A 23130-nucleotide genomic window follows, 5' to 3' on the forward strand; every position below is an offset into this window, starting at 1 on the left:
GCCTTAAAATATTCATCTCAAATGGTAACAGTCTCACAGAGGTAAGTGATTTGGGTGATTCAGCTTCCAGTCAGGCTCAGGCTCAGGCAATGGAAATGGCAATGGGTTCGATGCTTGCACCAAACCAACTCTCACTGATCTCCACCTAAATTTCTTACATTTATGTGTCAAGCCATTGGGTGGTGGTGGCGGTAGTCCATCGACACCGTGCTATCGCCGCCCCCCCCCCATCTGTCTAATCTCCTTCGTTTGGTGTTCCCGTTCCGTCCCTTCTAACACTTTCGGACATCTTGACCCATGAGGACGACCCCAGGCGGCGGAGGCTGCCCCCACGTCGCCGTCCTGGCCTTCCCATTTGGGACCCACGCCGCTCCCCTCCTCGCCGCCGTCCGCCGCCTGGCCTCCGCCACCCCCGACACGGTCTTCACTTTCTTCAGCACCGCCGCTTCCATCGCCTCCACCTTCTCGGCTTACCGCGACTTGCCCAACGTGAGAGCGTACGACGTGGGAGATGGAGCGCCGGAGGGTTACGTGCGGGTGGGGAAGCCTCGGGAGGACATCGAGCCGTTCCTGAGGGCGGCCCCAGCCAACTTCAGGAAGGGGAGGAGGGTGAGCTGCTTGGTCTCCGACGCCTTCTTCTGGTTCGGCGCTGATATGGCGGCGGAGATGGAGTTGCCGTGGGTGGCCTTCTGGACTGCTGGCCCTGCCTCTCTCTCTGCCCATCTCTACACCGAACATATCAGGCAAACTCTCGGCGTTGAACAAGGTAAGTAAGTAAATTATTGGGCAAGCACTGTGTTATAGTTCACTAAAATAATGGAGTGGAGTCATCTTGGAGTTGCAGGAATTGAAGGGCGAGAAGATGAGACCCTGCACTTCATCCCAGGAATGTCGAAAGTGACCATCGAGGGACATGCCAGAAGGAGTGGTGTTCGGGGACTTGGACTCACTCTTCTCCCGCATGCTTTGCGACATGGGGAGAGCCTTGCCGAGAGCAGCTGCGGTGTTCTTGAACAGCTTCGAGGAGTTGGACCCAACCATAACCGATGATCTCAAGTCCAAGCTCAACAACTTCCTCAACGTGGGTCCCTTCAACCTCATAGCCACTCCACCGCGTGCTTCCGACGAAAGCAGGTGCATGTCGTGGCTGGACGGACAAGGAAGGGCCTCCGTTGCCTACATTAGCTTTGGGTCAGTGACGGTGCCCCCTCGGGAAGAGACTGTGGAACTAGCAGAGGCCTTGGAAGCGAGCAACGTACCCTTCATATGGTCTCTCAAGGACCATTTAAGAGAGAATCTGCCAGAAGGGTTTCTGAAGAGGACCGAGACAAGAGGGATGATGGTGGCATGGGCACCACAGGAGGAGATACTGAGGCACCATGCCGTCGGCGCATTCATAACGCACTGCGGTTGGAACTCATTACTGGAGAGCATAGGGGGTGGAGGAGTGGCAATGATTTGTAGGCCGTTCTTCGGGGACCAGAGGTTGAATGGGCGGATGATGGAGGAGGTGTGGGGGCTTGGAGTGGGAGTTGAGGGGGGTGTGTTCACCAAGAAGGCCGTGATGAGTTGCTTGCAGCTTCTTCTATCCCAAGAAAGAGGGGAAATCATGAGGGACAGCATGAGAGCCCTCCGACGCCAAGCTGAGGCGGCGGTAGGACCCCACTCGCAACTTCAAGCTCCTCTTGGACCTTGTGTCAAAGCCCTAACATGTTCTCCGATCCAATATACTCTACACCCTCACCAACCGAATTTAAAACTTCATTTCTGGCTCCAATAATTTCCTTCATTAGTTAAAGCTAAGTTTTAGTGAGAAATGGGTTGCTTTGGTTTTGCAATGTGTTATATTTAATCGAAGCTTTTGCCTTACTTTCAACCCTCGAGAGGCATTCGACGGGGTGACCCACTTCCCAATATTTTTTTTTATACCTATGTTTGATAACGATACAAAATTTCTCCCTCCTAAGCAGCCGGCGAGTGGGAGGTGGCGGACGGTGGTGGCTGGCAATGGGAGGCAGGCGGCGGCAAGAGGTGGCTAACATTGGGCGGCGGAGGGGGACAATGGCCGGCGGTAGAGGACGGAAACGGGAGGCGGCCGGCGGTGGAGGATGATGACGGGAGGCAGCAGGCGGGTGGGCGGCGACGGGAGGTGGGCGTTGTTGGACGACGGCGGGAGGTGGGTGATGTTGGGCGGCGACGGGAGGTGGGCGGCAGCAGGAGGTGGCCGGGGTTGGGCGGCGGCGGAGGACGGCCAGAGGCGGCCTACGGTGGGAGGCGGCCGACGTTGGGCTGCGGAGGAAGGCAAACGGCAGGTGGCGGGAGGCGACCGGCGGTGGAGGACGGCGGCAGACGGCTACGAATGGCGGCCGGCAAGCAGCGGAGGACAACGGTTAGCGACGGTGGTAGGTGACCGACGGCGATGGTGGAGCGGCGGGTGGGCGGTCGGCTAGTAGTGAGGGCAAGTGATGAGAAAAGTTTTTATTTCTCATTTTTATTTCAAAAATAGAAAAGTAAAAGATTTTTACTTATGATTTCTGTTCCAAACCTATTTTTGGAGTAGAAATTTGTTCCAGAAATGGAAAAATGAAATTACGTTACCAAATGGATTTCTGTTCCAAACTTGTCCCTGAGAACAGAAAAATAGAAAAATAGAGAAACAGAATGGCTGTCATGCGCACCTAATGCTCTGTCCTTTCTCGTAAATGATGGCAATTTCAGAGGGATAAAGTTAGCAGATTTTGGCCAACACTGTCCCATCTCTTATTTGCACATCATTCTATTATTCTTTTCTTGATGGAAAAATTGGAGAGTGTAAGAATATAGCAACTATTCTTGCATCGGGTCAAACTATTAATCTGAACAAACATGGGATCTATTTCAGTACGAGCTGTCCATAGAATTTGAGAAGATTCACGGCTCATGAACTACTAGTCCCCGAGATCGAGAAAACAGACAAATATCTGGGTATTGCATCACACTGGGATGTGTTCAAAAATCAAATGTTTGCATGAATTCTGGCCATTATGACATGAAATTGGAAGGTTGGAAAAAAAAAACTGATGTCCAAAGCAAGAAAAGAATTTTAATTAGAGCCGTTCTGCAAGCCTTGTCAATACGTGAAGTCCATCGTTAAAATCCCGATATCCATTTGTCCGGGCTATAAAGCAGAAAATTGCATCATTTTGGTGGAAGAACAATGACTCGAAATCTGGATTGCACCAAGGAGATGGGATTTACTTAAGCATAGGATGGAAATGGGGGTTCCGTTTTAGAGATTCGATTACTTATGACAGAATAATGTTGGGTAAACAGGTATAAAGAAAGACTCCATCTGCACTGTGGAGTTAAGTACTGGAATGGATTTAGCTTCCTCATATTGCTTTTTCGCATGCAGGGAGGGGTCCTCGCCCATCCTGAGGCTGGCAATTCTGGGTAGGAGAAGCCATCTCTCATTCTGTTATGTGGTCAGTAGGAGATGAGGAAAACATCCATATTAGAGAGGACATGTAGCTTAAAAGAGGAGTGATTTGCGGACCAGCAAATTGGAGAGAACCACGGAGTTGCTATTTGATGAACAGATTGTGAATGAAATCCTCATGTTTTATTTTAGGACTGAAACTGTAGAAGATAAAATCGAGTGGGACAGGAAATTATATGGTGAAGACTGGATACAATAGACTAGAATAGGAAGAAGATAAGCCTAGACATTATCAGGCTTTCATCTTCTCACCAGACACCGTGAGCTTTATGGAGCGAAGTGTAAAGCTACCGAAACTAGAGACTCGCCCGATGTCTGGCAGTATTGACCGAAACAGGGAGCTCAATACGGATCCTTTATAGAAGCAACAACCGAGCGTGCCATCTCATATATCTGCCGGGACTACTCTAGGAAACCCGTTGATGGCTTCGCGCGATCTGTCAAGGTAATCTCCATCTTTCAAGCTGAGACCGTCACCTCTATTGAAACCCCTAAGTACTTCAGTTCGAGGAAGGAAGAGTAACTAAGGTTGCGAATGACAACTATTCTGTTTTAGAAATTAATTTCTGACCAGAAATTGATTTTTCTATTTCTGTTCATGGACGAGTTTTTGAGCAAAAAAACACGTTTTATAAGGACACAAAATTTTTGTTCTCGAAACAAAAATTTGTTTAATAACGGCATAAAATTTCTCCATCTCGAGTGGCCGGCGAGTGGACGGCGGGCGGATGGCGGCAACGGACAGCAGTAGCGAACAGCTGGGGGAGGCAGCGGCTGACGGCGACGCGGCTAGTGTGGAGGACGGTGGCTGGAGGCAGCCGGCGACGGGAGGAGGGCGGCCGGCGACGGGAGGAGAGCAGCTGGCAGCGGGAGACAGTGGCTGGTGGATGGTGGGCAGTGGCCCATGGCGGTCGATGGGGGGAGGCAGGTGGCGGTCGGTGGACGGCGGGTTGCGGCCCACTGCGGTCGGCAGTGGGAAGCGAGCGGCGATGGGAGGCGGGCGGCAGCGGGAGGAGGGCGGTCGATAACGGGAGACGATGGCCGGCGTTGGGAGGCGGGCGGCAACGGGAGGAGGGTGGCTGGCGCAAGAGACGGTGACTAGTGGACGGGAGGAGGGCGGCCGGCAGCAGGAGACGGCGAATGGCGGGAGGCGGCAGCCGGCAAGTGGGCGGCGATGGGCGGCGGGTGGCCGACCGGCTAGTAGCGAGGGCGAGTGATGAGAAGAATTTTAATTTCTCATTTCTGTTCCAATTCTATTTCTAAAATCAAAATTTGTTCTAAAAATAGAAAAATGAAATTATATTACCAAACGGATTTATGTTCCAAACCTGTTTTTGGAATAGAAAAATAGAAACAAAATGATTATCATTTGCAGCTTAAACTACTCCTTGAGTAAGATAATCTAAAACTGATGAGCATGTGGAGAGGCTCAGATCAGACAGCTTGGGAGAAGATTTTGTAACTTCAGTTTACATCTTCAATGGGTCCAATTTTAAGAGAGTTCAACAGCACAGCTGATTCGTTGCTCAAATCTTTAGACTGAAGTCCCTACCCCGAAATCGGGCGTCCTATCCTCCGCAGGCCGTCTGGAACTTGTGTCCCGAAACTTCTTTTATGTTTCTCCCGTTTCTCCTTAAAAAGAAATGAAATGGACTTAGCCTACCGACGAAAATGAAAATAATTGTTGAGGGCAATTCAAAAGTCAGGTGTCTCCTGAAATGCACATTCACGAAATCAATGGTATGGTCTCGTAAGAATGTCGCTGATACGCGTCCGATTGAGAAATTCTTTATTTGCTGACTCAGTGATGCCCATGCAGCTTTGACTGGGCATTCAACCTCCAATCAAGCAATGGCAATGGGGGTTACCACGTTCCGTTGGGATTTTTCCAACAACCGTTCTTTCACTCATCTCCACCTAAGTTTATTATATTTGGTTCCTGAACTTCTGTGCTCGCAAAAGAACATCGCTTCTAAGCCATTGTGTTGCGGTAGTTACTTGACAACGTGTTAACCCCCATCTCTCCACTCTCCTTCGCCTTATAATCGGCTTCATTTTGTTCTCTGTCTCGTCCCTTACCCTTCCGGACACGTTCAGAGTATTGACACAAGCTCATAAAATGAGCACCGCAGGCAGAGGCAGCCCCCATGTTGCCGTCCTGGCGTTCCCGTTCTCGACCCACGCGGCTCCCCTCCTTGCTGTGATCCGCCGCCTGGCCACCGCCACCCCGGACACACTCTACTCCTTCTTCAGCACTGCCGATTCCATAGCCTCCATCTTCTCGGCTTCCAACGACTTGCCCAACGTGAGAGCCTACGACGTGGGAGACGGAGTGCCGGAGGGTTATGTGCGGGTGGGGAAGCCACAGGAGGACATCGAGTTGTTCCTGAGGGCGGCCCCAGCCAACTTCAGGAAGGGGATGGAGGAGGCGGTGGCCAAGACAGGGAGGAGGGTGAGCTGCTTGGTCACCGACGCCTTCTTCTGGTTCTGCGCGGATATGGCAGCGGAGATGGAGTTGCCGTGGGTGGCCTTCTGGACTGCTGGCCCTGCCTCTCTCTCTGCCCATCTCTACACCGAGCATCTCAGGCAAACTCTCGGCGTCTGCCGAGGTATTTAAGTAATTTATGGGGCAAGTACTGTATTCTAGTTCACTACTCACTAGCTCTCACGTGATATCATGATACGATTTGCGATATCTTCCTGTCACGTACCATTGTCCCTTCGTTTCATTCCACTCAACTAGCTAGTGAAGTGAAATTTCCTTTTGAATTTGCAGGAATTGACGGGCGAGAAGATGAGACCCTGCAATTCATCCCAGGAATGTCGAAAGTACGGATCAGGGACTTGCCAGAAGGAGTCGTGTTCGGGAACTTGGACTCACTCTTCTCCCGCATGCTTTGCGACATGGGGAGAGCCTTGCCGAGAGCAGCTGCGGTGTTCTTGAACAGCTTCGAGGAGTTGGACCCAACCATAACCGCTGATCTCAAGTCCAAGCTCAACAACTTCCTCAACGTGGGTCCCTTCAACCTCATAGCCACTCCACCTCGTGCTTCCGACGAAAGCAGGTGCATGTCGTGGCTGGACGGACAAGGAAGGGCCTCCGTTGCCTACATTAGCTTTGGGTCAGTGACGGTGCCTCCTCGGGAAGAGATTGTGGAACTAGCAGACGCCTTGGAAGCGAGCCAAGTACCCTTCATATGGTCTCTCAAGGACCATTCAAGAGAGAATCTGCCAGAAGGGTTTCTAAAGAGGATCGAGACAAGAGGGATGATGGTGGCATGGGCACCACAGGAGGAGGTACTGAGGCACGATGCAGTGGGCGCATTCATAACGCACTGTGGTTGGAACTCGCTACTAGAGAGCATAGGGGGTGGAGGAGTGGCCATGATTTGTAGGCCGTTCTTCGGGGACCAGAGGTTGAATGGGCGGATGATGGAGGAGGTGTGGGGGCTCGGAGTCGGCGTTGAGGGGGGTGTATTCACCAAGAAGGCCGTGATGAATTGCTTGCAGCTTCTTCTATCCCAAGAAAGAGGGGAAATTGTGAGGGACAACATGAGAGCCCTCCGACGACAAGCTGAGAAGGCGGTAGGACCAGACGGGTCCTCCACTCGCAACTTCAAGCTCCTTTTAGAGCTCCTATCCATCCCCTAACATGTTTCCGGCCCAACCTATATTGCAACCACAGCAACTCAATGTGAAATTTCCTTTGTTTCCGCCACCGATAGTTTCTCCCCCCTTCAGTTCCTTGTAGGGAAATAAATAATGAGTTTCCAGCATCCTTTTCATTTGCAAGTCGGGCAGCCAATCTCTCTCTTAAATGAACCAACATGAGCATAAAAGGGAGATGAAGCTGGAATTGAAAATACCAAGTCTATGTATTAATTAATGTCAAGGTACAACCACTCCCCAAAAATTGACAGGGTGACCAAGTTAATACCCTCGAAACCCAAACATTCTACAAATTATAAAGCAAAAAGAAAGAGGAAAAAAAAAGGATATAGCTGCACAACCTGTTACCACAGTTCCCGTACCACGAATTATCACTATAGTTGAAAATGAGAAATTTACGGTCTGCCTCTCCTAGTCAGAGACACAATCTAGTCCAGGACTAAAAACCCCTAAATCAGTACCTAACTAATCTACACAGCTGCCACGAGGTGAACAAGGCAATATCATCACCAGCACCTATGACTTTGCACTTCACTTGCCATTATAATTCGCGGAAAACTTCTGGCGGACAAAAGAGAAACAATCCATAGGGTGAAAACTGCTAAATCCGTTGGCCTCCTCGTTTTTGGTAAGTTGATGAAGGTGCCTCAGCCAAACTCGAAATTCAAAACATCTGAAATCATGTTCGAGAACATTTGCAATCTATGAGTCCAACATCTCGTCCTGTATCTCATTTGGGGCAATGAGCCCTGGAATAGAAAGCATCCTTTGTCGCTCTCTTTCCCTCTGAGCAGCAGCCTCTTCCGCGTAGAGGTCTTTGTTATCCTGTGTAAAGCACAGGCTTTAGAAGCAGAAAGAAAATATAACCACTCGCGAGACAACACCAGCCAATAGATAGTACTGACTACCTGAGCCGAAAATTCTTTTGATTGGACGAGAAAGTCTCTGATGTGATTCTTGAATGTGGAGAGGTCATTTGTCGACTCCAGGAGACCGTTCACAAATTGGGTGACCTGAAAGATAATTCCATCAACATCCTAATATCTGACAAGTTTCATTGTAGCAGGAGATTAACTACAAAGGTCCATCCGTAAAATTCCAACATCAGCCCCCTGATCCACTATCTTGAGAAAGGTGGTGCAGAGCAACAGACAACCAATCTCTTGCTTGTCAATATCCACCCCGAACTTTTTGATGTCATCAACAACATTCCTTGTTGATGTACTTCAATGAACTCTTTCTTTCCAACATTTAAGTTATGATAATAGAATGGATAGAAAGAGCAGGACTCCCTCATAAACGTTCTATCCACGATATTTTATTGCAGTCAGAAGAGTCGGCACCCTCATACCTCTGCTACAGTCATGTTAGGAAATGAAGTGCCCAACAGCTTTATGGTGTATTCACGAACAAAGACTGCATTATTTGGATAGGGATAAGGAACTGTTGAGGCATCCCACAGAGGCTCCGTCAATGCACCACTCTCCCCCTGCAAAACTTTGCTCTTAGCCAAGGCATAATGCATTTATCTTCAATCCAGTGAAGGCAATAAAGCATCATTTACCAGACAAAACAGGTGTTGCAGGACTAAAACGTGCAACTTGAACCCTGGTTTATGAAAAGTGTCCGTTAAAACAGCAAAAATTTCTTGCTCTATCGTCAGAAAATACGTCCTGTAGAACTGATTACAGAACTCAGAAGCCTGCCAAATTGCCAAAAAAAAAAGTCAGCAGTCGGCATGATGCAAAGATGCCGCAAAATAAAGGATGTCGCTTGGATAGACCCAATTGTAACCAAAATGACATCACGTATGCTATTATGCAGATGGCAATACAGAGTCTCAACAACCGATTAAAAGTCCAGACATTCCATGACAAAGCATCCAGGCACTAAGTAAGGTCTCATAATTCAAGAAAAGGACCAGCAAACCTGAAAGTTCTTCAGCATCTCCAACAAGAGGTTTAGCCCAGTTTCAGCAATATTTCTCTCCGTGTGCCGAAAAGCCCAGATGATCGAATCCATTACCAGCTTAAGTTGCTAAAGCAAACCAAAGGCATTCACATCAATCATAAGTCCATCAATAGAGCACAAGGCAAACAGGATATTTTCAGAACACTTGAGAAAAAGGAAGCGGAAATAGATTAGTTTCATAGATCTACCTGACTTGACAGTCTAATTAATGCAGGAAAACAGTGAGCAGCAATGGCGCGGAGTAAAGAAAAGAATTTCAACCGATGCTCAGGGTAATCTTCAAAATTTTTGGTTATCATCTGTGACAACAAAAAGTAAGTATTCAAACAAACAAAGAAACAAGATGAAGTTTCGATCTAAGCTAAATCGCACTTGACTTTGAAATGCAGAAATGGAAGTCCACAGCATTAGGTATAATTCCAAAACGCACTCACCATAATTACAAAATTTCCAATTTAAACATACATAATTTGCCGCATTATTTAATCCTTCAAGGAGATCGACCTGCTTTAGAAAACTCCCCATGGCTAGGGAACTCACAATCGACAGTGGGGCTAGCCCTCTCCCTGGCTAAAGGCGCAGACAATACGGCTTTTGGCCTATTCATTCTGGCTTCGTAATGGCAAGTATACAAACTCATACATTGGTCTAAAACAAAAATTTCTATACATAATAATTAATCCTTCAAGGAGATCAACCTGCTTTTATTTAGTCCCAGGTAATGTTCATCTGTTACCAAAGATCCATGGCACACGACTCACAGGGAACAAATTACTTCTAAATTGCACCTCGCATGAGCTTCATTACAAGAAAAAAAAGGTAACAACACACATACAAGCACCAAATTGGAGCATATCCCACCTCTAAAGTGCATTGGAAAACAGCCTCAAAAATGCGAGGCACATCCTCTATCATTACAACCTTGTACCTATATGAAGAAAAAAAGGTCATCAGAAAATGGCGAATGGATAAGCACCTTGCAAAAACCATTGAAGGAGTAGAATTTATCTATCACACCATCACCATTATTTCAACAAAAAGCAGCGCGGCTCTTCTATAAGCACGACCAGTGATGTTGATGAGATAAACAAATTGCAGGAGCCCACATGGCAATCAAATGAGACATTTAAAACAGCAGAAACTATCGAAAGCTTAATACAGCAAAAGATGGACAGAAACAGCAGAGTCCAATACGCAACAAGCAGAAATATGAATCTATCAGGGAACAAATAATCAAAAGAAAGATCAGCCAAGCATACTCATTTTCTTCGAGGAAAATAAATTCTATTGCGTAAACATCTATAGCAAAAGATGGACAGAAACAGCAGAGTCCAATACGCAACAAGCAGAAATATGAATCTATCAGGGAACAAATAATCAAAAGAAAGATCAGCCAAGCATACTCATTTTCTTCGAGGAAAATAAATTCTATTGCATAAACATCTATATCAGACTATCCACCAAAATTTTGAGACCTCAATGGTGCACAGTTAATATATGCAAAGCCTCCAACTTGAGAAGTCAACTCATGGAAATGCTTATTCAAAACCTGAACATTCTTTGTTGCCGAACTATTTGTCAAGTGACTCGCCATCCAATGCCAGAGACAACATCAAAAAACACACTATTTGCTTTTCTCAAGATAAGGACAAATCCCAAAACGCGAAATCCTTACACCCCATTTGATTTTTACTGTATAAGGTGTGAAATTATATCATTAAAACCTCTGCTTGTTCTCTTTCTTTCCAAAGAATTATGAATCTAAGTACTAACATATGCAATTAACTGTCATGTGATGCAGTTTCAAGCAGTCAAAAGATTTTTGCTTGGATGCTATTAATAACAAAAAGTGATGAAGAACGAAGCTGTACTTATTTATGATAGTCGCAAAAAGTGACAAAACTTCAGATTCTCTAGCATCAGGCACATTCCTCGCGTAGTCCCCGAGAATAGGATCCATCATTGGAGGGACAAACTGCTTCCCTATTTGTGGTTGATCCTCAGCCTTGTCCAGAAATGTCTCGATCAGCTTTAGCGTTTCCCTCTTGACCGATCTATTTCCAGAAGCAAAACATAAGAAACCAACCCCAAATTTCTGTTGAAACTTAAAAACTGGTGCATAGATGACCTTACCGTAGAAGTTTGACAAATGATGATTTGGAAACAAAGGGCCCTCCCCCTGCAATGGTACTCGATATAAGCTCACTGTACATTCTGTTGCAACAGTGAGGAATTGATGAGTACCAAGCATCAGTCACAAAACCATAAGTGAATGCTGCAAATAAAGCCAAATTTTTATTCTTTCCAAAGTTAAAAGATATACCTATAAACATTAAGCATGTCCAAAAAGATCATCGAGATCTGTGACAAGAAGTATGTTCCAAGAGAACTTGCAACACTTGTATTTGTCTGCAAAACCAAAAACAAGTTATACAAGGGTGGCTTATAATATAATTAAACACTAGCAAAAAAATAAACAGTGGGCATCCAACTTTTAAAATAATGCACTCTTGAAAAGGACCAGAAGAGCATCTCATTATATCTTCAAATATTCACAAGTAAAATCCTGATGGCCCAACTTCTACTCTAACACAGCAAAGTTAACTTTTGAAACCAGAGCTTAGCCAACTTCTGTAAACAAGATACTACAGAAAAAACTTTCATGCAATTTCACATAACACTGATTATGCATTTAATTGACAGTCTTTAACCGGGACATCAGATCAAGATACTAAAGTTGCCGGAGTATTTCAGAAATCCTGAAACTCTATAGGTAAAGAGTTCCAGTAGAGTTGCAGAAAGAGGAGAAATTAAATGAAGATGGTATAATGACCAGTGAAAGTGCATTTATAATGGAGAAAACAAATCAACTGTATGCGAATACAAAATGCCAGACGGAAGCATCCCATGTAGGATTTTTGTCAGTCTTGGCCAAATTAACTCCCTAAAGGTCCAATGGCTCTGGAAAACTATAACCACTCTGTCCAACCATGTATCTTCCCATTAATATCTTTCACCAGATTAAAGAGACCACAAGGCTTGTATGCAAAATGAAAAACACCACAAGAGACATTAGCCCATATCCTCCCATTCTCATTGCTAAATCTTGCCACGACAGCAAGGCTAGCTATACTGCACCAGTTGAATAAGTAAGTCAAATATCGATCAACTACATCGGTCGCTGGTGAAATGCATCAATTGGCTTCATAAACTAACTCCAATTTCAAATAAAAGCTTTCTCCAAGACAAGCACCTGCAATATATTAAGCACAGTCCTTATAACATCTTGATCCTTTAGAAAGTCTACACTTTGACGCGCCTGGCTTATAATCTCGTTCCATTTCTGCATACAAACCCTATCAAGTTATCAGAACGTCAAGAGATAATGAAAGAAGAAAATTGTATCAAATCCCTTAGACAAACCCGATTGGGGAGGTCCATCAACCTCTGGAGATACTCATCCCTCTTCTGGGGATCAGGTTCGGCTTGAATCATATGTCCAACCTGAAGTTCATAAGATTAGTACAGAAAAACAGCTGACTGAAAAGGTCAATTAACACAGAGATAAAGGATGCTTACTGATTCGTAAAATGAATGGATCTGGTGGGGCTCAAGATCTGCAATAGTCGTTGCAAGGCCTGTTAAAAGCTCAGATACAAAGGGTTCGTTTTCTCCAACCTGAAATGCAAATATCATGTCTATCAAACCATTCTACAATGCGAAAGAGATGATAAAATAATCAAAGCCTCTAACCTGTACAATAACAAATTTCCGCTTGCATTTCTGAACAATCTTTAAGAAAGTATCACAGGCCATATCCTGAGCAAAGAACATGATTTGTTAGCATATGCAAGAGGCCATAGAATATCCATTTGTCAGCATATATCATTGATTCTCCACTACATCTCCAAAACAACTCAAAACACCGTTTTATCTCATTTCAATGGCATATTGGCATATCATAATCAACAAAAACATAACCTGCACTCCAGGATGGGTCTCATGCATAAACTCAAACAACTTATTTACAACAGTCTTCAAGAACTTCCAGTGGGCTCTTAGGAATCTGGGATATTGTCCAACAACATACCTGAAACCCGAAAAAAAAAAACATAAATATAGCAATTGAGAATCCCTAGCTTTTTTTAAACACCCCCTCCCCCACCCCCCAAAAAAAAAAAAAACAGAAAAGAAAAAACACACTTCCCATCTGCATGAATGATACGTTCCTCTAACAGTTATTTTACCTCATTAATCACTAATGACAAGAAAAAAGAGCTCCCTTCCAACTCCAACCCCACCCCAAAAAAAAAAAAAAAAAAACTCTCTCAACATATGAAAACCCACTTGGCACATATTGAAGGGTAATTAGAGAGGTTATATAGTGAATAACGAGTACAGCTACAAATTAATGTCATTAACTCATACATGATATTACTGGCAATAACAGCTTTATTGTCCTTCCCTTTTGTGATTTCACACAAATTCAGCAAATCACGGATGACCATCACCAAGAATCTATTTTCCTGCCAAAAGCCAAAAATGAGTTAAAACAAAAAATATGCACCACCATGTATCTTAGCAAATACTAGCATTAAAGATTACGACTTGCAAGAAAGAGAAAAGTTTTCATGAATACTTCCCTGGACAAGCTTTCTCGAAAAATAACTAAGAAGAGTGAAATAGATATTAGCCCAACAAGAATCAAGTCTCTCTTCTATTTATTTAAACTTTTCAGAATCTTCTCATGAAAATATCATTGTCCGATAATTTCCCTAAATCGCATCAAACATAAAAAGCCATCGATACATCTCTTTACTGAAGCTCCTCACTGGCAATTCCATTATTCTACATTGTATCCTCAAGTTGGCACATTTGCTCAAGCAAGACGCCAAAGATCCAATTTGAAATCCAGATTCAGAAATTAATCACTGACAAGAAAAAGCATAATGCTGCCTGAATGACGAGTCATCTAATACCTTAGAAGCGGAAGAAGAGGATGAAAGCATACGAGAAAGTGAGACATGAGATTACAAGCTTTCAGATTATTTTATTCTATGCTGATTTTTCATAACAAAATGATGACTGATGCATCATTCACTAAACTCAAGATTGCGTGAAACCCCAACCTAGCTAAAGACGAAAAATCTTCCAAGACAGCAACCGAGAGGACATTTGGCATTATCATTGATATCAATGCAAAAATCTGTGACTCAAAAGGTCAAGCTACATTAAGAAACCATAAGATAGAGATGTCTCTAACTAGGAAGCAGTGACTGTATCGTTTTTTCCCCCACTTCAAGAAGAGTTCAAGCAATACCTGTTCTTCCATCATGGACCCAGAAATAGAGCCGATTGCCCAGCACAATGTGTTCAAGTTATTCCATGACCAATCCTCACCACTCAGCTGTTTACTTAATTTCTTCAGCATCTATATCCACCAGAAGAGTAAGAGTTGATTAGGATCAGACACACAAGCAAAGGTGAAAGCTATAAGCATATCGTCATTGACTGAAGATGCATCCACTGCACAATATAAGTCGCATAAACCAATACCTGCTTTTCAGTGTCCTCGTGATCAAGGTGTGACAAGTAGATCAAGGTCTCTCTCATTATCTACAAGCAAAAAACAACTCATTAGAAATTGATATTATTCAGTAATCGTGCACAATCATCTTAGTTAAAGTAATACTCAACATCCCATAGCTGAAAACTTAAACCATACTAACAACAATCTGTCAAAGCATTTTCTCCCATAACACCTAAACGATTCTAGGCTATCAATCAAGATCTAGGGAATCAAGAGGAGCACAATATTTGGAAAGTGAAGCCGGTAGCTTGGCTTCTGTAGCAAATAATTATACATCACCTTGTACTGGACGAGAACATCATTGTCCTTCATTGTCTCGCGAACAATGTTACCATTTTCATCTTCTACGATGAGAACTTCTTCAGGTTTGGCCATACGACAGATCATGAGCATTCTAAGCTTGGACATAGGGGCGGCATATAGCTGACGCCGCTGCAGCAGTTGGGAACCCAGGCCATCAACCATGCCAGGAATCAGAGGCATCTGCCAAATACAGATGAAGTCATAATCGGACATGACTAGCCACTCCTTGCAATTTATGCTGAACAAATCTAATTTGCAACCTCAGTCCACAAACTATAATTTTATCAAATCACCACCAATGACATTATGTTGATGTGCAATCACAAAATTTCAAACATTAACCTGCAGTCCCATCATATTCGCTGTGACAGCAGGATTGTCCAGATTATTGTGTGCCTCAAAAAGCTCCAAGACCAAGGCGTTCCAGTAATCCAGGCAAACCTGTCAAATGAAATGGTGGCAAACATCTAAAAACACAATTAACTTAGAAATTGAATTTTCAAGACTGCTACCTAATGCAATATAGAGCACACCTTGAAGACTTCAGTGTCATCTACATATGAGATGTTTATAAGGTACTCTAGACCCAGTAGCAAGGATGCCAAATTATCCTGAGTAGACTCCAATATCCTAATGTGAACCTGCAAGACAAAAGTACAAAGTAAGGCATAAATATATCATAATTCGTAATTGAGAAGTTCCCACATGACCTATAGCTAGCAAAAGAGTAGACCGAGACTTTTTAAAAAAGAGGACCAGAAAGATATTAACTGAAGAACAATTGCCTGGCCTGACCACATCTCATGCAAATCACTGCCGCAATTAAATATTTAGACATCTCCACATGGCATGGAAAAGAACCTACCTTATAGAATGAAGTGAAAAACAAAGCCAAGTTTTGGATAAATGCCTGAGAAATTAAAGATCAAAATTAAATAAGTTACAACAAAACATAATACACCAATCCATGATAACCTTTTAACCTCACGCAAAGAATATGCACACCTGCTCCTCACTAGAACCATGCGCATAAGCCTCTGGGATGTTTGTAGTAGGAGGAAGTATAGCCTGGTAACATAAAAAAATCAGCATAGAAGGTCAAGTACTAAAAAGAATAGGAAAAGTTCTACTTTTCATCCCTGAACTTTCACGCCTTTTCTTATCAAATCCCTGTGCTTCTAATTTGTCAAATTAAACCCTTCCACTTTCACAAATTTTCTAATCAAGTGACCCAACGCTAAATCACGCCAAATCCAGTTGACGTGGCCGTACGACGACGACGTAGTGTTACGTGGATGAAATTTTTCCGATGTGCATATCCAAGTGGCGTGTCCACATTATTTAATCCACATCTTACTCCAATGTTGTCTGTATTGGCTAAATTTTTCCACACATGCCCACGTGGGCATCCGCATTATACTTTGGCATCGTATGATGGCCACGTCAGCTAAATTTGGTATGAATCGGTATTGGACGGACTCAATTAGAAAACTTGCAAAAGTAGATGGGCATGATTAGACAAATTAGAAGTTCTGGGACTTGATTAAGAAAAGCAAGAAATTTCAGGGACAAAAAGTAGAATTGATCCCAAACGAATACACAAGTCACAGAAGCTAAGGACTAAGTATATGAGATGTTTGTATGAGAAGTCCAATAGGTAACTTCCATGGATCAAGCAACCGATAGTATACTCACCTGTAACTGCACCATGAATATATTATACATATTCACATATTGCACGTTATAGAAATCTCCAAAATTGAGGGCGGCCACCTGTACAAAACCCATAAAATAATAAAACATGAAAAAGTGTCAATTTTAAAGCCAAGCAAAGTGAAAAATTAAACACAACAAGCATATTATACCTCCGTAAGGCATTGAAGAGTAAGATTCCGATACGATGGCACAGGGAAAAACTTTAGGAGCGTCTCCAGCTTCAGATGAACAGCATATGAATGAAAAAGATTAGTCAAATTGTATATTAAAGTCTGGTGACTGCAAGAATCGCATACTCCAGCCTATCGCCCCCCAGAGAAACAAAATCAATGATAATCGACTTACCAATGGAGATTCAAAAATGTAACCCAAAGGAATCCATGAGAGGAAAGCATGCAACGTTGATAGTGTGGCCCTTATGAGCTCAGTTCTTTGAGATGCGGATAGTACATACAAACACAGCTCGTGGATAAGTTGGAACTCACTGTGAACAAACAAAAGTAATCCTCAGCAAAATATCCCGCCAAAAAATTAAATATAACGCTTGAAATAGCATTAAATTGTCAAAAAGAAAATGTAAGGCAGCTAACCTAGCCAAATCTGCAAAAGATTGATATAAATTGCCAGAAAACTCTAGTATCATCATTACGATGTTGGATACAGCTAAAGGGGAAGATACAATAAAGCAGATAATAAGTACAGTCTGCAGCTCCGCAAATGTCAATCTCTCATCTCTTTACCTTTTTTGGCCTCCATATTGTACTGTCCTCACAATGCAAAGGGTAACAGAACAAACCAAGTAAAGAATTAGGCCAAAGTACACTTCCATGATAAGTACCCACTAGTTTGTCTATCAATGATCATTAAATAGACGTTTGTGGACCCTCTAGCAATCTGATGTCAAACGTTAAACCCACGACTAGATCCAACATTTATAGTCATGACTCTACACTGAGGAAGGTCTGCCTATTCATTGTATAGAGCAACATAGGACGAAACGTACCAATCTAGCAAACTTGGACCGACATAAAAGCTACATGAGATATCACACTGTGATTAGCAAACAAGATCATAGTCCACCGGAGCTGAATTGATTGCTGAAACACTCGAGTAAGAAGAGAAATACACATTTCGTTTCTCGCAAAAGTTGTAGCATTTTGCCCTAAAACAAAGTTAATCACAAGTTTCTGACGTCATATCAGAACTGTAATTATGAGCATCATCATTACTCGGAGCAGTATTGAGCAATGACTACAGAGGCATGTAAACAGAAGATAGAAGAGAAACGGCAGCAAGTACAGCTCATCAGATGCCTTGCCTGTTCAGTGATTGTTTGAGCTCCTTGATCTTTTGCTGCGTCATTTCACCTCTCGAGAAATCAAAAACCTCTTCACTCAGAAGCTGCGGCATTACAGCATGTTACCAACACCCTCCAAGCCAAATTCAACTGAAGAAGACTGCAAAGATAAGACTTACTTTCAAAATCGCCATGCAATTCTCACAGATTGTTTCGCTAGTTTTTGCAGCTGAAACAAGGTCAGGAATAAAGCTTCTCCATCTGCCGGGCCACTCATGCTTCAAGATCTGCAACATCAAATATACACAAACAGGTGAAGAAGCTGCAAGGCCGCTGAGAATAATTTAAGCCTAGTACCCAAACATAAAAGATCCCACCTGCACTAATATGATGTTCAGCTTGCTGATATACAGCTTTTCCATTCGAAGTGACGCTTCATTACTCGAGAGCTATGGGAAGAAACAGAGAACAGACCAAGATGGAATCAATAATTTGTAAGCAAGGAAAGAATAATGTTCTATAAACTTACACACTTATACCTGCACAATGACTTCAGAAATGTAATTCTTCATCCCATCTCTTTGTTCAACGGGCAATGCGTTCCATCTGTACTTTATGACACCTTCTAAGACCTGAAGATTAATGTCGGCAGGACAAGGGTCTTAAACTTATTTAGAGAGATCTAACCGAGCCGTATGGAGACCGATCTTCTAACAGAGGATTAAAGCATCACAGAATTACAGTGTTATCGGGGGGAAAACTAGATACACTCCCCTTTTATAGGTCAGGGTCAGCCTCAGGCCTTTAGCTTCCTACGGAGAGGTCAACCTCAGTCTAGGTCTTAACCTTGCGGGGGACCTGAATTCCTTTTATCTAGCCCACAAACTCTAAATAGATAACCAAAATATTCAGGACAAAAAGACTGCTTAGAAGGTGCATGGGTTCTATGAGCATCAAAACCGAAATCTATGCGACGACCCAACTACATCTAGACCATATACATTATGCAAGGTTTTAGATCAACAAGTTTGCAGGATAAAATATTCGTTTGGTTCTCAGTGCCACTTCCCCAAGATCAAAAAATACATTTTGTGCTTTGACGTAAAGCAACCTCAGATGTAGTGAGCCAGAACAAAAGGGCTGATGGAAGAAAATTCTAGTAACAGCCAGCCTTCCAGAATAGATTCTTACTAAAATTTCAAGAGAATAAATAAGTTAGGCTATTTTGGTCTTGCCCAGTAGTACCAATCCGCTCAAGCCAGATAGTACATGCCCTTTGCAACTAAAATTTGCAAAAAAGAGAGGAGATTTTAGATTCTGACAGAAATCACATCTGACCTGTAAGGCAAAGAACTTAGTATTTAAGTTCTTCGTACTTTGTAGAATGTGCACGACCTGCAGCCATGTATCTGGATTGTTTTGCAGTTCCCGCAAGATCTGGTCCGCCGCTGTTCTCTATTGCAATTACAACAAAAGAGCAATTACAACAAAAAAGAAGAAGAAATGAATGGAAAGAGCTGAACAAGGTAAACAGTTTTGCTCCGCCAAAGCAAACGGTGCTTTTTCGTAACCCAATTGTAGCAATGCCCTGTCTGTTCCACGTAATGAACTAGGAGCACGGAGTCTAATGATCCACGCAGGAAAGCAGAGGAAATGATCTAATGACACTTGACAGATGGCACGCGAGAACATTCACCATTACTTTGCAGGTATGCGACACATCCAATCGTCCGACTCATGTCGTGCAATCCTAATCAATGAAACTTACAAAGGAAAAGGATGCAAGCCGATCAAAAGAGGAAAAGAAAGCCAGGGGGTGGGTGGGGGGATTGCACGCCATAGTATCATTCCCGTGCCAGAAAGCCGAGGAAAACTGTCAGCTTAACCTATCATGATGAGCAGTAGAACGTAATACTCGGACTACAGTCAGAGTACAAGGACCCAAAAGGGAGGGCAGGAAGACCTTAATAGGGGACGGAATTCCTAATATCTAGAACCTGGGGTGGACTCGCTCGAATCCGCGCTTCCCCTAATATTAGAGAAAATCCTCGTCCATCGAATACCTCAAGACCGCAAGGCTCAACGCTCCCCCGTCCCCCCGCTGTCTAGCAGCAGTATACAGCGAGTGAGACAATTCCCCGGTGGGGGGAGCCTTAAACCCTAGAAAAAACCTTAGCCCGCGGGGATTGTTGCTAGAGACTCGCGCAAACACACGAGAGACGACACGAGCGTCGCAACGACGGCAAGCAAGCGAGGGAGCGAGAGCATTGAGGGCACCGAGACAAAAAAAAAAACACGAGAGAGCGGAAGGAAGGAAGGGGGGAGGGAAAGAAAGAAGCGGAACCTCTTCTTTAGATCCGGTGCCGTAGAAGGCAGAGACGGTGGCGTCGAGCAATGCGACGTCGATCGGTTGACTCAAATCCCGGAGCTTCTCGGCCGCCATGGGTAGTGGGGGTGGCCGAGGAGACCCAGCCTGTCGAGGAGCCGCTCGGTAATAGTTAAACCCTAGAACACTACGGAAGGGGGCGGAGGCGAGAGTGGAGAAGAAGCCGAGAGAGACTGAGAGAGAGAGAGAGAGAGAGAGAGAGGCGATGCGTATAAATACGAAGAAGGAGAGAAGAAGACGGAAGCGGAGGAGGAGGAGGAGGAGGAGAAGAAGAAGAGGGAGGGAGGTAGTAGGGATAATAGAGAGAGAGAGGAAGAGAGAGAGAGAGAGAGTTTGGGAGGAGCAAAAAGAGACTAGCTTAAAATTGAAGCAGAAAGAAAGAGGGGGGAAGCCAGCCCAGCCAGCCGAGGGAGGGGGGAAGAGACCCTGTTGTTTTTTTTTTTTATTGTGCCTGCGTGTCATTATTGTCCCCCCCCCCCCCTTTTTTTCCTGTTTTCTTTTTCTTTTTTTTTTTGAATATTCAGCAAATTCTCCCACCTTTTTCTTTTCCTTTCTTTCTTCGGGGGGATCGAATATTCGGCAAATTACGAGCGCCTTCCTTTCTCTCCTTCCTTTCTTTTCTCGTGACTTCGGATAATTCTCCCGCATAAATCCACCCCGATTTCCCCTCCTTGAAGATATATATTCGAGTTTTTGAATTTCATTCCGTGAGCATGAACCGCTATTTATCAGTAGCTTCCGAGAGGAAAAAGTTACTAATCTCCTGACCCGTAAAAAATCACCTCTCATGTCTTGAGGAGATACAGAACACGGTAAAATTCGAACAGTTATGAAAACTTCCATTTGATGATTAGGAATACTTTAAACTTGTTTTCGGTATGGAGTAACTAGTAACCATACTTGAATAGTTACTATAGTTTTTAATTAATTCCTTCACTTTGAAGATTTACGGCATGTGAATCCTTGGCTTGATTAGGGAAATACTTTTGCAACAGAGACATATAACACTTGAAAAACCTTATTTCCTATTTCGTATCACCGAATGAGTCAAAAAAGTATAGACAATTTTTGCTAGGAAGGTAATTGCATCCCGAATGTGTCGAAAAAGTGCAATCGGATCATTAATCTCTTTAAATTACATGATCGAGTCTTGATCAACTGGGGTGAGCACGGTCAAATGGGTTGGGCCTCAAAATATTTTATTTTTTTTGCCATGGTCTCCGAGCCTTACATAGTTGATAAAAAAAAAGGCCATAATCGTCCGATCTTAGCATAATTAAACCTAACTTTGAATCCTTCTTTTCAATTTTATAAATGAAAAAATGGAAGTAGTTATCATAGTTATAACATTATTGACACATTTCTTCGTTAAAATCTACAAAGCATGAAGATAAACGAATTTCTCGCATCCCAATTTCAACTAGCATAACTTTTGATCTAAGTAGAGTAGCAAAGCTCAAAAATATCAGGATCAATACTACGAAAAACCAAAATTTGATACATTTATAATAAATTTACCTAAAATTAATTTTTTTGACTACAAAAACCCCTCAAACTGGTACATCTGTGACAAATTTACTCCAGACTAGTACATTTATGATAAATTTACACTCTGTTAGTTTTCATTAAATTGGATTAATATCACAAAAAATGATAACTAATACACTTGTTACTAACGGAAGATAAAACCCCAAAATTAGTACACCCGTCAACTACCACAAGTTATCAATCTTAGTAATTTGACTGTAAAATTTAGCGAAAACTAACGGAATTCTAAATTTGTCACAGATGTACCAGTTTGAGGGGTTTTTTGTAGTCAAAAAAATTAGTTTTAGGTAAATTTATCAAAAGTGTATCAATTTTATATTTTTATCCCAAAAGAACTCATTTGAAAGCTCGATGCCTTGGGATCAATTGCCAAAGGCATTTGAAGTCATTTTCAGCCTCAAAAATCATTTTTTTGACATGATTTTCCAACATTGTTATTTAACTTTTCTTGTTCATTTGATTTTCAGTGAATTATTTAACCTGGTTATGACTTTAAAAGAGTGCTTCTGCAATAAACGATAGTGCTATTTCGAGCACAAGCATTTCAAAGCTCGAGGCTCAAATTTCAGGCCAAGGCCTCAATAAAGGATCGAGTTTTAAGGCTTCTGGAGACTTCTCTTGGATGGCTTAAGGCTCCATTTGTTTGTATTAGAAAACGAAAGATTTGAAAAATGTTTTTCAGAAAACGACCGCTATTTAATGAAAGATATTTTCATTATTAATAATAATTTTATGTCTAAAAATTTTCATAAACGATACAAGCGATCATTTTTTGAAAAATATTATTCAAATCAATTATTTTTTTAGAGACAAATAGATCTTGAATTGACGTCGTTCTATGCCAGTTTCATATATGGACCCACGACAACGTTGAACCAAGAACGAGAACCGTTTCCTGGCCACCAGAACTTGAGATGGAATAGCCCTCGTCGACTTTGATAGGACTTCCTTTGCTTTAACTTTCCCTTAAAGTCCAACACTTTGGATCCTCCCGCGCATCTAGCGGAGGAACAGTGCAGCCTTTTTGCTCCTAGGCCGTGGTATCGAACGCGGAGACCCTTACTTCAAGAGGAGGCCTTGCGCCTGCACACCTCAGTCTTCTGCAGATGATCAGTTTCTTCTCGGCGAAGCAGCCGACCAGGTACACGGGAATCATCCGTGCATCCTTTTGC

At 43.1% G+C, this 23130-nt stretch overlaps 2 protein-coding genes and 1 pseudogene across 3 annotated transcripts; 2 read left to right on the plus strand and 1 right to left on the minus strand.

Moving 5' to 3' along the window:
• The first annotated feature begins 230 nt into the window (after positions 1-230).
• On the plus strand, positions 231-1959 carry LOC115687592 (anthocyanidin 3-O-glucosyltransferase UFGT-like; annotated as a pseudogene).
• Positions 1960-5439: 3480 nt separating this feature from the next.
• Positions 5440-7196, plus strand: LOC115687591 (anthocyanidin 3-O-glucosyltransferase UFGT-like). Its single transcript, XM_030613223.2, has 2 exons — positions 5440-6087; positions 6255-7196. Exons 1-2 carry the CDS (start codon positions 5598-5600, stop codon positions 7127-7129), a joined length of 1365 nt encoding a protein of 454 aa, XP_030469083.1. The 5' UTR covers positions 5440-5597; the 3' UTR covers positions 7130-7196.
• Positions 7197-7334: 138 nt separating this feature from the next.
• Positions 7335-20702, minus strand: LOC115687589 (protein EXPORTIN 1A). Of its 2 annotated transcripts, none has more exons than XM_030613220.2 (32): positions 20369-20702; positions 19363-19479; positions 18564-18656; positions 18402-18473; positions 18204-18311; positions 18046-18128; positions 17073-17211; positions 16877-16945; positions 16707-16784; positions 16017-16079; positions 15877-15921; positions 15545-15652; positions 15354-15452; positions 14988-15191; positions 14675-14734; positions 14439-14549; positions 13547-13644; positions 13100-13208; positions 12872-12937; positions 12698-12796; positions 12542-12622; positions 12372-12461; positions 11442-11527; positions 11252-11332; positions 10990-11172; positions 9980-10046; positions 9307-9417; positions 9077-9184; positions 8712-8849; positions 8499-8636; positions 8056-8160; positions 7335-7972 (listed from the first exon to the last, which is right to left on the minus strand). In XM_030613220.2, exons 1-32 carry the CDS (start codon positions 20465-20467, stop codon positions 7850-7852), a joined length of 3231 nt encoding a protein of 1076 aa, XP_030469080.1. In that variant the 5' UTR covers positions 20468-20702; the 3' UTR covers positions 7335-7849. The 2 variants fall into 2 exon arrangements, with proteins under 2 accessions (XP_030469080.1, XP_030469079.1); XM_030613219.2 differs by having other exon boundaries at positions 15348-15452.
• Positions 20703-23130: the final 2428 nt, after the last annotated feature.

The sequence above is a fragment of the Syzygium oleosum genome, unplaced genomic scaffold (assembly GCF_021117445.2).
Source record: "Syzygium oleosum isolate NSW1041296 unplaced genomic scaffold, Sole_v2.1 Sole_v2.25, whole genome shotgun sequence".
Lineage (NCBI taxonomy): Eukaryota > Viridiplantae > Streptophyta > Magnoliopsida > Myrtales > Myrtaceae > Syzygium > Syzygium oleosum.

Bases quoted from the DNA above. Each gene is read 5' to 3' on its own strand.
- LOC115687591 (XM_030613223.2), top strand. From the start codon at position 5,598: ATGAGCACCGCAGGCAGAGGCAGCCCCCATGTTGCCGTCCTGGCGTTC. The intron at 6,088-6,254 runs GTATTTAAGTAA...TTGAATTTGCAG, and splicing joins AACTCTCGGCGTCTGCCGAG to GAATTGACGGGCGAGAAGAT.
- LOC115687589 (XM_030613219.2), bottom strand. From the start codon at position 20,467: ATGGCGGCCGAGAAGCTCCGGGATTTGAGTCAACCGATCGACGTCGCA. The intron at 18,312-18,401 runs GTGGGATCTTTT...TTGATGTTGCAG, and splicing joins TGAACATCATATTAGTGCAG to ATCTTGAAGCATGAGTGGCC. The intron at 11,173-11,251 runs GTAAGGTCATCT...TTCTGGAAATAG, and splicing joins TCATTTGTCAAACTTCTACG to ATCGGTCAAGAGGGAAACGC.